This window comes from Phodopus roborovskii, unplaced genomic scaffold (genome assembly GCF_943737965.1).
Source record: "Phodopus roborovskii unplaced genomic scaffold, PHOROB, whole genome shotgun sequence".
NCBI lineage: Eukaryota > Metazoa > Chordata > Mammalia > Rodentia > Cricetidae > Phodopus > Phodopus roborovskii.
The window spans coordinates 5,409,149-5,426,015 of NW_026126693.1; the positions used below are offsets into that span (position 1 = coordinate 5,409,149).

Genomic DNA, 16,867 nt, shown 5'->3' on the forward strand with positions numbered 1-16,867 from the left:
ACTGACTGCATTCGTTAGATAAGGAAGGATAAACTACTAAGACACTACAGCCCCAGCGATTTTCTAGAGGTTCATAGTCTGTTCACATATGCCTCTTTTGTCATTTTACCCGTGTTATACAGAATCTGAACTGCATGCTTAAATCTGCATCAGGTAAACTATTTTACCAACAACAAACAATCTCAGAATTCCAGGGAATGAAAATCCCAGTGAGCAAGACAACAAAGACAGAGCCAAATAATCTGCAACTTCCTTTTCTTGAAGACCTTCAGATTCCAGTCTATACAAAGTACAGCCAGCTCTAGTTCCTGATGTTCTCAATATTCATCACACAACATGCTTGCTGATTAGGAGTTTTTAACTGCATACTTCTGGTCTAAACATCAGTACAAGAACATTCTATTTGAATAGTTTCTCTGTCTTCTGTGGAATCATAGTTGAAAGCAAAACCTACTATGCCACATAGCAGCAAAACCAACCCATAGATTATCTTTTTTCATTAAGTACAATGCCAAGAAAATCTCTCTGTAAACAACATGCATGCTTTCTTTCCACAAACAATAATGAGTACTATGCAATGCCATGCTATAGAGGGAAGGGAATGTTTCCCTTTTAACCTAACACGCAAAAAGCTGAAAGCCAAATATAAAAGTTATAATTAGCTTCTATCGGGAGCCTAGTACCTTCTGCTCCCTAGGCTCTTCTTAAATTGTTTCTTGTACCCTTGTTTCTTATATGTGGTCAAATGTGTTTAAAGGTGGCTAGAGTATGTATAAACATGCATTTTTTCTTTCTTTTACAATTTCTATGACCTATACTTTTTGGCAGAATTCTATAGTCAATTTAGAAGGCTAATGTAATAAATATCGAGTAGTTTACAGCACTAACTACCCTGGCCTATCCCCTCCCCCCCCCCCCACTTACTGGGTAGCCCTACAAGGAAATCAAGCCCACCCTGCCATTCCACCACATCACCTTTGCAGTAATCTGCGGGGTCCTCCTGCTCCTCATCATCTGATCCCAGAATCTCCTCTTCTGGCTCTGGGGGCACTGGGTCTGGCAGCGGCGGCGGTGGTGGTGGTGGTGGTGGTGGTGGTGGAGGAGGAGGAGGAACTAAAGGAGCTTTCTGTTGAGGCTCCGGCCTGAAACAGCAGGAAAAGATATTTACAAAAAAGCCAATCATGCATTATGGGCAAATTTGAGTTTCTTAGTGTGAGGGAAAACAGAAATTGTCACACATTAAGAAGAAATTCCAGTTAAAGTCATTCCACTCCTTTTAGTTGAATTCAAACAGTGCTTTATTACACGGGCTGGGGAAGGGTGGCAACCTTCTCCTTTATTAAGAGTATTTTTTACAAACATCTTTTCATTCAGAGATTCATTATTTTTTTCAGACAATACTGTAAATTTTATTCTAATGAAAGAGTACCCTATCTTACAAAGCACAACTTAGTAAATTAGAAAACATACTGTGGAGATTACTAAAAAGCTAAGTACATGCAGCCATCAGCTTATAAAGGATTTAGCTTTCTCTTTAAAAGCAATCAGAATTAGGTAGATGGTGGTGGCACAAGAGCACTAGGGAGGCAGAGGCAGAGGCAGACAGATCTCTTGAATTTGAAGCCAGCCTTGTCTATGAGCGAATTCCAGGACAGTCAGTGTTACATGGGGAAACCCTGTCTCAAAAAAACAAAACAAAGGAGGCTGGAGAGATGGCTCAGCTATTAAGAGCAATAGCTCTTCTTCCAGGGGTCCTGGTTCAGTTCCCATCACCCACATGGCAGCTCACAGCTGTCTGTAACTCCAGTTCCAGGACTTTGACACCTTCATATCAATGCACAAAAAATTTAAAGAAATTAGCTGGGTGTTAATAGCGCAGACCTTTAATCCCAGCACTCTGGGAGGCAGAGGCAGGCATATATCTGTGAGTTCGAGACCAGCCTGGTCTACAAGAGCTAGTTCTAAGACAGGCTCCAAAGCCACAGAGAAACCCTGTCTCCAAAGAGAGAAATTATTTAAAACAAAGAAGAAAAAAACAAACAAACAAAAACACTGACCCACCCCCCAAAAAAGGAATTCTTTTCCTTGCCAGATATAATCAGAATAAGGTTACATTCTAAGATAAAAGAGTTACATTTATTTTAAAATTTAACCTTGCTTATCACAGCTACTCTTAAAAAAAAACAGAAAAGGAAAAACACTGCTTTCAAATAATATGTATATTATTTGTCTATACTATAGTATATAGCCTATATACTATATAAATGATTTGCAATGGTAATTTCTAGTTGTTTCCAATAGATTAGTGATGTTTAATATATGTTTACAAAACACAGAAGTATTCAGAATATTAAGCAAAAGGTTGGAGGGCTCACATAAAACCTTGAGTTAACAAGAAAAGCACACATTAATACTGATTTTACTTACTTAAAATTCAAATGAGAATGAAGGCGAGGTTGTAATGACTTCACTAAACCAAAGATAAATGATAAATGGGTGTTTATTGGGGAACAATTACACAGAAAAATACAAAGAAACACAGAAGTGTTTCCCTACCTTCCTACCGGATGGGCTAACCCACCAGAAAGACCAAGGGAAGGAAAGCCACTTCTCAAGCTTCCCTCCTTCCCCCGAAGCCACACTCAAAGGGGTGTGGCCACCTTTACAGGTTCATAGACCAGATGCCTACAATTCCTGTTTTAATCTAAAGAAGAACTATAAACAATTATAACAAATTGTCAAGTATATTTCAGGAAAAGGAAAGGTACATATACACAAATTAAAACCTACTATCAGCAAGAACAACAACTGAGCAATAGATATATACTATAGAGATTCTATAAAATAAAGGATGAGTTGGGTGATAGTAGTGCCCACCTTCTATCACTCTCAGCAAGAACAACAACTGAGCAATAGATATATACTATAGAGATTCTATAAACTAAAGGATGAGTTGGGTGATAGTAGTGCCCACCTTTAATCCCAGCATTTGAGAGGCAGAGGCAGGTGGATCTCTGTGAGTTCCAGGCCAGCCTGGTCTACAAGAGCAAGTCAAGGTTGCTCTTGACTCCAGGGCAGTCAAGGTTACTCAAACAAAACAACAACAAAAAGTATAAACTTACATAAAAGTTAATTACTATTTCTAAGCACATCCCAATTTAAAAAAAAAAAAAAGCACAATACTCAATTTGGATGACAAAGCCCACCTGGCTGTTAAGCTATCTTCTTAATGGAACTATTATTGTTTTCCCTGTAAAAGGAGTATAAAGCATGGGCAGGAACCAACCCTGCTAGGCTGAGGAAATCACTCCTAAGAAGCACAATCAGAAAGGTAACATAAGAGATGCCCTGCTAAGGAGCAAGGAGAATTGTAACAGCATCCATGTGCTGGGTAAGTGCTATTTTCCACTGTCTAGTACACATAATTCTCTTTCTAAAGCACATGGGTTTCCTCTTGGGTCAGTACTATTCCTTCATGGTGGAAATTTAACTCTAAATCTTTCCTGAAGCATATAAACAGGCTCCCGCTCCAGCCTGGAGCCCCAAAAAGGTCAGCCATCAGAGGAAAGATGCTAGCTTGTCCTGAGTAGACACGTAAAACAAGGGCTCGAGAAATGCCACAAACACTAGTGCACTTTTTTTTTTTTTAAGACCTCTTGGCTGAATCTGAGAGCCCCATCAGACTTAACTATGTTGTTCTTAGCATGTGTTAACTACTGCTAATATGACTTATCAAAAAAAAAAAAAAAAAACCACACACACAAACAAGAAATGAAGGTTGGAAGAGTGGAAATCCAACATAAACACTAAATGTGAGTAGAAAGGAGTGGGGCTGTAAGTAACATGGAAAACAAAAGGCAAACACAACCAAGCATTATTACCTTTAGTAAAGAACTTAACTAAAGAACACTAAGTTAAAAAAGCACCCCTTGCAAAATGCACATCTACACTAAGTCACCATGCTACCAGACAGGAGTCTGGTCTTTCCAGCTCCTTCCATTTCACACCTTTTCTTGCCTTTCTTATTAGCAGAAAAACTGACAAGTGACTGCACACCTAGCAGGGGGAAAAGGTTTTTCTTTCCAGCTTAAATGACAACTGATACAAATTTAGAAACCATTGCTAAGTAAATCTTCAGGTAGTATTAACATTTCAGCAAAAGTTCACATAAAATAAAACCTCAGATCTAATTCTCTCTTCATCCTCCTTTACTCTCCACTTCTTAATGGTAATGTCAGCTTAGGAAAATCCTGTTGGCATTTCTACTTACAGATGGAACCAATAATAAATAATACATGCATCTTTTCCCAAACAGCTTGTTTGAAATGTTAAATGTTAACATTAGATAAAGCCACAAGCTGGGCAAGAAAAACAATGATTTCATTTATTCCTCCCAATGAAATTTCTAAGCTTCCTGTAATCTTATATATAAGATGTCTGTTGTGGGAGGCAAAAATGTAACATGAGCCCCAGCGGCCCTCGCCATGAAAAAAGCCTGCTCCTCTGGGAGTGGGTATACAAGATACAACAAAGATATATGGCCAAGAAAGTATGCACTGGATGGTTTTACTGAATAAGCTCAGACCTAAAAATCAAGCAAACAGACGAGAAAAACCTCAGTGTTTTCTCCAGCTGGTCACTAGAGGAGCAGAGACATGGTCAAGCTGGCCTGGAAGAAAACAAATATCCATCTGTGAACTGCCAACTAGGGCTGCAAATCACATAAGTGACTGCCAGCAGCATTTATGACTGGCAATACTCCCTACCCATCTGCTAGAAGAATAATAGGGCAAAAGGACTTCTACAAACTAAATAAATACCCTCTGTCAACAACCCTTAAGCTGCAGAAAGTCCTGGGGCTCAGATACCTGGGGCTCAACTGATACCTCAATTTTAGATCAAGAAGAAAGCAACAATGCTATGTACCAACACACAAAATTAAGTTAATGAGTGAATGTGGTTTGAAGCAGCTGCATTTAGTAATTTGTTACTGCAGCAAAAGAAACAAACACAGCTATCAAGTTTCTCAAAATTTACCAGAGCAACTCATGTGGAAATAGCAGTTCTTATCTCAGAGGAAGACTGGGGTCTGTTTAACATAAAGGAAATGGCAAAAGAACTTCAGCTGCATAAGTAGGAATGAGAGAAAATTCTCCTTTTAGACAAGGACAGGTTTAAAAACAAAAATAAAAGCTCTCCTCAAGTACAAATAGAAAAAGAAAAGCGCTGAGCCGAACTCCTAGAATCCAGTTGTAAAGAGGGAGGAGTAATGAGCAAAGAGGTCAAGATCATGCTGGGGAAACCCACAGATACAGGTGACCTGAGCAAGTGAGTGCATCAGTTTGACAGCAGGGGAATCAGCAAGGACTGAACCAGGCCACCAAAACATGGGTGTCTGTTGAGGCCCTAGGCAGTCTATGAAATCTCTGGCAGTGGAACCAGTATTTATCCCTAGTGCATGAATGGGCTCTAGGAGCCCATTCCCTATGGAGGGGCACTCTCTCAGCCTAGATACATGGAGGAGGGCCTAGGCCCTTCCCCAAATGATGTGACAGACTTTGATGATGCCCCATGGGAGGTCTCACCCTCCCTAGGGAGTGGATGGGGATAGAATGGGAGAAGGTGGGGGGGGGGGGCATGGGAAGATGGGAAGGAGAGGGAACTGGGATTGGAATGTAAAATAAGATTGTTTTTAATTTAAATAAAAATGTATTTAAAAAAAAAAGACAGATTGTGAGGCAATAATACCTTTGCTGGCAGTTTTAATAGAGGTTAGAAAAAACCAGGTGTAGGTTCTTTGGTGTCTGCAGCTCTTGGTGCTCATCACTCTTAGCACTACTGGTTCTTAGTGCTACCCACTCAACTGTAGGCCCTCTGCTCAAGTCAATGCCATTACCAGGGCTTCACTAGGCCACCACAGGGACAGAGCTCCCAAGCTGGCTGGTTAAGATATAAGAAATGAAGTTTATAAATCAAAGAGGCCAATTTAGATCAGCAGTTCTCAACCTGAGGACCATGACCCCTTCGGGAGTGAATGACCCTTTCATAGGGGTCATATACCAGAAAAGAAAAGGAAAGGAAAAAAAAAAAAAAATTAGCCTCCCTATTGCCCAAGATGGCATTATTTCCTAGCAGGTGTCAGTCAATAATTGGACTCACTTCCCATCTCATCTATATTTTAGCCCCCAGAGCTTTAAGAACAAGAGAGATGGTTAGGTGGTTAAGAGCATTGGGTGCTCCTTCAGAGGAGCTCAGTTCAATTCCCAGCACCCACATGGTGGCTTGGGGAATCTAACACTGTATTCTGTCCTAGAGGGGCACTACACAAGCATGCAAGCGAAACACCCTATAAATGAAAAAAAAAGTAATCATTTAAAATAATTTAGCACATGCCTTTACTTCCAGCACTTGGAAGGCTGAGGCAGATGGATCTCTGAGTTTGTGGCCAGCCTGGTCTAGAAAGAAAGCTCCAGGACAGCCAGGGCTACACAGAGAAACCCTGTTTCCCCAACCCAAACCGCCTACCCTACTGCTTGATTAGCTGAGTTACTAGGTGAGTTAGGACCAAAGAAGTGCTTTCATCAGTGAATAAGTGAAATTGATACATAAAATGGGTGGAAAAGGCAAAATTAATAGGGGAAAGCTAGAACTGTTAAGTCTAGAAAGCATGCTAAATACCAAACCTAGGTTCCATCGGCTGAAGGTGGGCACTGGTCTCCCTCAACTGTGTAGTAACATGGTGTTTACTCTCTTTGGAAAGGAAACAGATGAATAGAGAAGATGCAAATGAAAAAACTTGATAAGAAATTTCTGCTTTAGTTTAGGGTTGAAGGACAGGTAGATTGCTCAGTAGCACAGAACACAGTGGGGATTGTATGATATATAGCTTTTTAGAGAACATGTGTGTATCAAAAAGAAAACCATAACAAAATTCCAAGCAAGATGAACTTTTACATTGGGATAAGACATAAAGAGCAAGCAAAGAACCCGTATGTTTTCCTCTGTGAGAGATCTGCAGCAGCAGGGTACAGTGCTACCAAAAAGTTTATTAAAATCTATCCTAAAGAAATCTGTAGTAGAGCTAGGCATGCTGGCACACACCTTTAATCCTAGCACTTAGTAGGCACAGGCAGGTGGATGTATCAGAGTTTTTCTTGCCCTGCCAGGTCCCACAGCCCCTTCAGTCCCAAATAAAAACACAGAGACATATTAATTATAAAACTGTTGATCGATGGCTAGGGCTTCTTATTGACTAGCTCTATCTTAATTATAACCCATTTCTATTAATTTAAGTATTTTCATGTGGTCTTATCTTACCAAAGGAGAGTCCAAACCTGTTACTCCTTCCTTGGCTACATGGAATCTCTCTTCCACTTGCCTACCTTTTCCAGAATTCTCCTCATCTCCTAGTCCCACCTATCTTCCTGCCTCTATTGGCCAAACAGTGTTTTATTCATCAACCAATAAGAGAACTATATATACAAAAGGACATCCTCCATCAGGTGGATCAGCTGCAGGCCAGCCTGGTATACAAAGAGAGTTTGAGGAAGGTAGGGCTATACCTCAAAACAAAACAAAACAGATTGAAGCAAATAATAAGACAAAAATGCCATTTACAATGACATTAAAACAAAAATACTTAGAAATAAACTTAACAAAAGTTCAAAGCATATTATAAAGACTACAAAACATTGCTGAAACTACAGAAGACCTAAATCATTTCTTGGATTGGAGAATTAATATTGATAAAATGACAACCTGTTCCAAGTGATCTATGAATTCAATGTAATTTCTACCAAAATACCACATGACTTTTTTGGAAAAGCTGACCCTCTGTGCTAGGCTTCAAACATAAATACAACATTCTACAACAACAAATGCTAGAAAAGCAAACAAAATTAGAGCACTCATACTTTCCAATTTTAAAACTTAAGAGCAAAACAACAATGATCAAAGCAGTGTGCTACTGAGCAAGGAATGAACCTATAGATCAATACCATCAAACTGGAAGTTCAGAAATAAAATCTCACTATAGATTGATTTTTAACAATGGTGCCAAGATCATTCACAAAGGAAAAGAACAGTCCATTCAACAAATGGTGACAGAACAACAGGGTGTTTACATACAAAAGTATAAAGCTATATCCCCACCTTTCATTAGACACAAATACCAGATCATAATGGAGCAAAGTCCTAAAGCTCATTGGAACTCTAAGCAATTATATAGCAATTATGTGCATTAACATTTTAATCATTATATAAATATGAAAAACACTTAAAAACAAGCCAAAAGAAATAACAGCAGATAAAATCAGATGGCAGATACTAGCATTACAAAACACAACCACAAAAAGTATAATGGTTCCCCAATATCCACAAATACCCAACTTTACAGATGCTCAGACTATTAGGTTAAGTACCATACTATCTGCATATAATCTGCGTATATACTTCAAACCATCTCTAGGTAACTCATAATGTCTAATAAAATATAAATGCTATGTGAGTAGTAGCTATGTCACACTATCTGTAAGTCTTTGATACAGGAGCAATTTTTTTTTTTTTTTGCCTCCTATCCCAACATTTTCAATCTACATTTGGTTAAATTAGCTATTATGAAACCCACAGATAAGGATATGACTTCACAATTTTCATAGAAATGAAATCAATGGACTGCAGAGGGACAATGTCTGTTAAACATTAATTAAAAAAAAAAGATTGGAAAGTGAATCTGAAGACACTATCTAGGAGAAACATAAAATTAGAAAATAAAAATATAAAAGAAAAACTGAAGCCAGCATGGTAGTGAACAGATGTGACCCTAGCAGTTGGTTGGCTAAAAAACTTAAAGACCCATAACATTAAGGCTGGCTTAAGCTGCATGGTAAAAATTGTGTTTCACACTTAAATGAAATAAGGAAAACTTGAGGCCTAGAGTAGATAATGACAAGATCTAACCTTTATTTACTTTTTGGAGGTTTTAGAAAAGACAGAAACAAAGAAGAGGCTGCTATGAGAAGTTAACAACAGCTGAGAATTGTTCAAAATTAACAAAGAACATGTCTTCTCAGATTCACAAAACACAAAAAAAAGTTACAATAATGAAGTCCCCAAGGAAGTAAAAGTAAAGAATACCAACGGTGAGGAGCCATTTTCCTATGTAGTCACGGTCAGTGAACATCTGCCTAATATATCAACATACATACAGAAACAGGAAGGAAGGAAGGAAGGAAGGAAGGAAGGAAGGAAGGAAGGAAGGGGGAAGGAGGGAGGGAGGGAGGGAGGGATGGATGGATTAAAAAAAAAAAAACTAAATTTGTCATCTACAGGACCTCTTCTAAAGGACAGGAAAAAAAGAAATGATCATGAAGGAAGGTCTAAAATACAAGAAAGTCAGCAAACTAGTAAATCTTGTTTTTGAATACATGGGATGTGTATCTTTGGGCTGGCAACACACTATTTGTAACAACAGTCAGTATTTTAAAAAGCAAACACTCGCGGGGTATGGTGGTACTCATCTTTAATTCCAGAACTCAGAAGGCAAAGGTAAGTGAACCTCTGTTGATTTAAGACCAGCTTGATCTACATAGCAAATTCCAGGCTAACCGAGTTACATAATGAGACCCTTTCTCAAACGTGTGTGTAAACGTGTGTGTAAACGGGTATGCGCACGCGCGCGCACGCGCGCACACGCGCGCACACACACACACACACACACACACACACACACACACAAAGCACACAACACACTTCTGTCCTAAGAGTTTTGTTCACATTAATTCATTCTTCAAAACAGTACAATAATTCACCCTATTTTCTATCTGAGAAATGAGATTGTTGGGGTGGTGAATAGTGTGTTTGAGGACACTCCATAAGTGACAAAGAAGAAACTGACCTTGCCTTATCAAACAGATACACTGGAACAGAGCAGTATTTCTAGGCCAGCAAACCCTGGGACAGAACAGTAAGTGGCAGGTTGCTGGCAATGAGACAGGACAGACAGGAAATATGCAGAAAGTATAACCACCACTAGGTTGATGACAGGAGCCATGACAATACTGTATATACTCTTGACCAGAGTCTGACAGTAGGCCTAACCTCTGCATACAAGGAGATTCTGATCCAGGTGGTTCTGTGAAGCCATTAAGGAGTCAATAGACAGCTACATGCAGCTACCATACCATTACATAAAAGTTGTGTGTGTGTTAGTGTGTGTGTGTGTGTGCGCGCGCGCGCGCCTGCACGCTTAATTTTAATGTACTGGTGTCACAATTATAACAACAGGTCCAGGGGATCTAATACCTTCTGGCCAATCTAGGCACCAGGCATGCAAGTAATACACATATATACATACAGGCAAAGAATCCTACATATAAAATACAATAAAAATAGATTACTACAAAAGGCATTAATTGTAACTGAATAATGAAATCCTAGCCAACAACAAACAAGTGCAATAGGAACTCAAAAGACAACAAAGCAAAATACAAAAAACTACTGTTAGTATTCAGGCATCTGTACTGGCCTGTCCATGGGGTTCTGACAGGATACGACCACAGCTGCAGCCACTAAGAGCACCACCTGTGCATATTGACTATGTTCTCTTTTAAATGGGCCCTGCCCACCTCCCATCTCTCTCTCTCTCTCTCCCTCCCTCTCTCTCTCTCTCTCTCTCCCTCCCTCCCTCCCTCCCTCCCTCCCTCTCTCTCTCCTACTGCTCCTGTCCTCCGTCTCTCCCTTCTCCTTTCCCCTTTTAATGATCCCTTTTCCTAATAAAAACTAAATAAATACATAAATACATAAATAAGCATGGTGTCGTCCTCTTGCAAGCTGCTTTTCTTAAATTACAACTACAAATCACAAGATGCCATTTTTGAAAAGCAAAGAAGCTTCAGCAGCAGACAGCAGACAGGGGTGCTAAGAAGCAGAAAGTCAGATCACTGACCACAAAATGGTTTCTCATGATTGTGGTTATATTCATTCTACCTATATACTATATACCTAAAAATAGATAGATAACCTTGTTATAATTTATGCAACCTACAGGTAAATATAGCCATCTGTGGGTTGTTGTCTGTGAGATGGTAATAACACATTTCCAGCACATTCCATCTAGTTCAGCCCAAATACTTTTCATTGCCAAATTAAGAAAGAAAAAAATCCTTTAAACTTCTCACAGCAATTAACATTTACACATGGGAATCAGTACTGACTCTCACCCTAATTTTAAAGCATTTACTACCTTGCAAAAGTAGTAATTAACAGAATAAAAAAGAAGTCAACTTAAGAGCTGGACTTCAAAAGACTTTTCCTGAGCATGGTCACATGCTACTCTAGACCCAACACTCCAAGAACAACCATTTATAAAAGGTGTTGAGAGCTGTTTCACACACACACACACACACACACACACACACACAGAGAGAGAGAGAGAGAGAGAGAGAGAGAGAGAGAGAGAGAGAGAGAGAGAGCGACAAAGGAGACTTGCCCTAGAAGGAACAGAAATTCAAAACCTAAGCTTGTGCTGAGAATGGGACCCATGAAATCAAAACCCATAAATTTCTATCTCTTAAAATCAGAGCACAGGCATTCTGTGTGTGCGGAGCCAGTATATCTGACAACTGAAGGCTTCCCTGAAGAGTATCAAATCCATACACTTGCCAGAACTAAAACTCAAGACCCTCTTTTCTAAGCATCCCACCCATCAGTATGTGTCAAGTCAACTCAATAGTGTGCTATTCTCTCCTCTTGTGTCATAACGCTTGGTATTCTCTTCTACTATTAGAAACTCTACTTGATTACCAATGTATGGGGAATGTTCCTCATTTACTTGTTCAAAAAATTTATACAAAGCTCAAACTATATTGCTAAACTGAGTGTCTTCTCTCATGCAACCAGGAAGGACATATTAAGGTGACAAATATATAAATACCAAAACAACATAAGCCAGAAAGTGTTTAACAAATTGTTAGGATTTTTTTTTTTTTATTTTTAATTGTGTTTGTGTGTGCTGGGGTGGGGTGGGGGTGAAAATATGCAAGGATTACCAAAGAGGTCAGAGACATCATTTCACCTGGAAATAGAGTTACAGACAGTTGCAAGCTCCCTGATATGATTGGTGGGAGCCAAACTCATATCCTCTGCCAAACATAGGTTTGGCAGCCATCTCTCCAGCCCCACAAATTCCTTAATTACCATAAAGCCTTATGGTACAGTTTCTACAGCTTGTTATAAGGTTTATGTCAGGAATAAAACATGGTAAAAGGGAGGATGTCCTCTTGCTTATTTAGTCTCTAGAAATGACTAGAAAAAGGACACAAGAAAGAATAAAGTATCAACAGACCTAACACACAAAAATTCTAGACAGAAGAAACTGTGTATGAGCATATATGACAGTAGAAAGGGTCTATATACTTTTTTATTGCTGATATACTAAGTCCCACATGAAATAGTAGCAAAAATACTAGAAAGGCTGGGGTAATGTTTTGATATCCTATCATGAAATATCTCAAGTTCACTTGGGTAGGAAATAAAATGCAACATAAAAATTAAATCCATTCTGAAGGTTTTAGTAAACAGGTCTTGATTATAACTATCTACCACAATCTATAGTTTTTTCAAAACACAAAAAAAGCAAAACCAAGGAGTTTGATCTGGTAGGTTTGAAATGTGGTCTGGGCACTTGTCACTGGGCACAACCACAAACACCTTTAATCCCAGCATTTGGGATGCAGAGGTAGGGGCATCAACATCAGTTTGAGGCCAGCCTTTTCTACTGTAGCAAGATTCACAATAGCCAGGGCTACATAGTGAGACTCTTGAAAATCAATTTTTAAAAAAAGTCATAACATCTCTAACAGAGATTTATTGGCAATTTATCAAAGCATGCTTGTAAATCAAATACAAGCAAAGAAAGCATTTACAGATGCAGGCAAGAAAGGCCAATAGAAACATGACAGACCAAAGGATTTCAGAAGCAGGAATACTACATGCCCAGGCTTGTTGGCACACACTTTAGATCACAGCACCAGAGAGGCAGAGACAAGTGAGATAAGTTCAAGGCTAGTGTGGTCCAGCCTTGTCTTCAGAGGAAGTTACAGGACAGCCAAGACTACACAGACAAACTCTGTTGGAAAGGGAATTATACTAATCATACTTTTCAATTATATCAACAAAATTAAGTTGTGTTAATAATGACAGACAAACTCCAATATGTTAGGCTTCCAATTCAGAAATCAGGTCAGATAAAGTTTATTTTATTTAAACAAGTGTTCAGCATTTTTTTCTTCATTAAAACTACTTCTTAAGATTGAGATCATAGAGTATGCTTTCATTATTCTTAAACCATCCCTGAGTCCTGATGCTGATTCTCCTTTGGCATCCCCTGCTCCATTCCCACTGCATAACTCATCCTTCTCCAATGCCATCCCCATCCCATTCAACTGCCTTTCTTTACTAAAGATCACTAGCCAAAACTGATAACCTGTGATTTGTCTGCTTGAAAAGTAGTGTTTTTCTTCATATTACAAAAATACTTGTTCATACTAAATCACAGAACTGTAATTGTTTACTGTCTTAGTTTCCAGAAATAAGCTGTAATATCTCTGTGTATACCCAGGTATATTTTACATAATTGGGATCGACATTTTCATGAACATCTTCCTATCATCTACACTTTAAGGAATGATGGCATCTCCCACCTGAAGAAACAACCTATGCTGGCCTTAAACACTTGACCTTCCTGACTCAATCTCTCCAGTAGAGTGACTAAAGGTATATACTACCATCGTCAGCCAAAACACTTTAACAAGCACAAACCACTCCATCAAAAAGAGCTATTGAAAGCACTTAACCATCTCTTTATAGTCTCTAGTCAAAAAGTGTACATAATTTGAAAGCATCACTTGTCATGTATAAATCTTAGTAATGTTTTCCTAACAGTGACTGGAAACTATTAAAAAAAAAGCAGTACTTAACAGATGGTGGGGGCACAGGGAGCCGCCACCACAGCACTTGGGAGACAAAGGCAAGTGATCCCTCTGAGTTTGAGGCCAGCCAGTCTACAGAGTGAGTTACAGAACAGCCAAGAAACACAGAGAAACCCTGTCTTGAAAAATAAAAAAGCAGTATTTTATTCATGAAAATATTAAAACACCATAATTGGAAACACTTTGTCTGAACAACAAATAAAGACAATATTCTAAAAAACAAAGTACATTACGCAAAAAAGTAAGTTTCTAACAGCAAATTTACTGATAAGTTATAAATTTTGTCTACTTTGGTATCTATTCTGAGCAAGTGCTAAGTGGGATATTGTGAAATATAGTTTGGTCATAATCCCCATTTTCATGGCATACAATTACTAAATTCCTTGGACTTTCCAAAGCAATATCTATTTCTTAATTAGTTGACAGACATCTGGTGGTCCTGAGCAGCTTTAGGATGGGAAGATTGTCATGGGAAAGACCAACTACCAAGACAGAGTCAGAAAGCAGGGATTTGGCCAAAGTCTTGCGGGGTGGAAATGTTGAAAAGTTATTTAAGTTAATCAACAACAGTCACTAATTTATTCAATCACACTTACATATGCAACCTCCAAACAAATGCCTGAGAGACCAGGCTCTCAAATTCTGGAGAGCTGAGAGAACATAGATGTCCCTAGACAGGACGAGAAGTGCCACAGCCATTCCTCTATTCTTCACTTTATGCATCTGTCCATCAGATCCTTTCAACTATTACAGTCAACTGGTAAATGTTAAGTGTTACACTGGGTTTCAGGGTTGAGTTGTACTTTTACATTGTAAAAGTACAGAGAGTTATAGAACCTCTAGTGAACAACCCCAGATCTTCTAAGTCAGGAAGGTACACTGTCATCTGAAGGTAGAGAAACAAGCTTGGAAGCACAACCTCAAGCTGAAGAATTGTAGTTTCTAGGTAGATAATGACAGAACTGAATTGGATCAAAGCACACAAGATTGATATCCACTGACACAGCTGTGCTTACTTGCAGGCAAAAGACATTCTTCAAACACATGGTATCAGATAATAAGATTATTCTTTAAAAGTTTCTCACTAGCAGGGCAGTAATGGCACATGGCTTTAATCCCTGCACTCAGGAGGCAGAGGCAGGTGGATCTCTGTGAGTTGGAGGCCAGCTTGGTCTACAAAGCAAGTGCTGGAACTGCCAGCACTGTTACACAGAGAAACACTATCTTCAAAAAAGGAAGGGAGGAGGGAGGGAGGGAAGAAAGAAGGGAAGGAGAGAGAGGGGGAGGAAGGAAGGGAGGGAGAGTGTGACCCAGAACAAAGTAAGATGAAAGATAAACAGGCCCTGCCTACTATGGCTGCACAGACAACTCCTGGGCACCTGGCCATCCAGTGTCCCAACCCCCACCCCTATCCAGAGAAGCAATGCTAGGGTTCACATGATCTCCAACCCAACACACTTTCCCAAGCTGGGGTAATTGAGAAATAATTCCAGAAAGATGTATCTTCTCAAAACAACAACAACAAACAAACAAACAAACAAAAAAAAACCTCAACTGCAAGTATTCTTCCAGATCCTTTCACAGAATTAACAAAAAATAAAAGGCCACCAGAGATTTCCTAACATGATACCAAAAGCCACAGCATTTTATTTCATGTTTTCATAACCCAGACAATTAAAAAAAAAAGGGGGGGGGAGAGGGGTGTGCTACCTTGTCAGTTTGTTCCTAGTGTGGTTCTTGTCCAGATTTTAAAAATTCATGTTGACATTGTCACATCTTCTTTGCACATGCATATATTGTAATCTTCTCCAAGGCAGCCTTTGTTATTTAATAAAGTCGGCAACCCATGGAATAACACTAGATTGCAGACTTTTTTTTTAATGGCATAAAGCAGAAAATGCTCAAGTGTACTTCACACAGTAAAAGTACAGAGCTAGATCTGTGCGTGCCCTGGTTACAGCAATAACAAGGATATGCACCCAAACATAAATCCCTAAGGGGCGTTATGCTCATCTTTAAGTCTGCAAATTGAGGTGTACACTTTCTACCTGGAATGCCACTAAATGGCAAGATAGAGCTCTAGTTTTATTTAGGCTGTGTGGATACCAATTGTCATGATCACTACTTATCAAGCTACTTGTATACTTACATTGATTTAGATATTTTAAAATAGAATTTTCAAAAGAAATAGCATGTTATTAGCACAACCATGTGCATGCATGTGCAAGCTTGTACATGACTTTATGCCCTTTATTTTACTTCTCAATATAAATGTCATGAACAGATATTTTAGTTATTTCTCAGTGTTTAGAAATATGCTTTATAGTAAATCTGTACCCAGTGAAAATGTCTCTAATTTAATGTTGATTCATTTCAGTTTATCACCTTTTTTTTTTATTTTGTTTTTGTGTTGTTTTTCCAGACAGGGTTTCTCTGTATTGCTCTGAAGCCTGTCCTGGAACTAGCTCTGTAGACCAGGCTGGCCTGGAACTCACAAAGATCTGCCTGTCTCTGCCTCCTGAATGCTGGGATTAAAGGCTTGTTCCACCAATGCCAGGCTATCACCATTTTTAATTGTAGAACATTTAAGATTTCAAATCAAACTCCAAACTTGACAAAATAGTCTTTAATTTATTCCCATTTTATTTCATGAATTCAAGATAATGAACTAGTACTGACAGTAAAGCAAACATTCTTCCTGACTCAGAAAAATTTTATGTTTGCCAAAACAAAGTTAAACCTTTCATGAGAAAAAGGCTTGCTTTCAAAACATGTGTAAACTCAAATGTAAAATTATGGAATGAAATGACTGTTTAGTCAGGCTGAGGCTTTTGTGAGTTGGGCTAGTAAAAGTTAAGTTCACGTAAAAAGACTATTAC

The 16,867-nt window shown here is 38.8% G+C and overlaps 1 protein-coding gene across 1 annotated transcript in view; it reads right to left on the bottom strand.

Annotated features, from left to right (window-relative positions):
* Positions 1-16,867, bottom strand: part of Srpk2 (SRSF protein kinase 2) — a 208,237-nt gene that overhangs the window by 78,895 nt on the left and 112,475 nt on the right. The window contains exon 3 of the mRNA XM_051174834.1: positions 976-1,142. Coding sequence (XP_051030791.1) covers positions 976-1,142 — 167 coding nt within the window. The remainder of the gene's footprint in view (positions 1-975; positions 1,143-16,867) is intronic.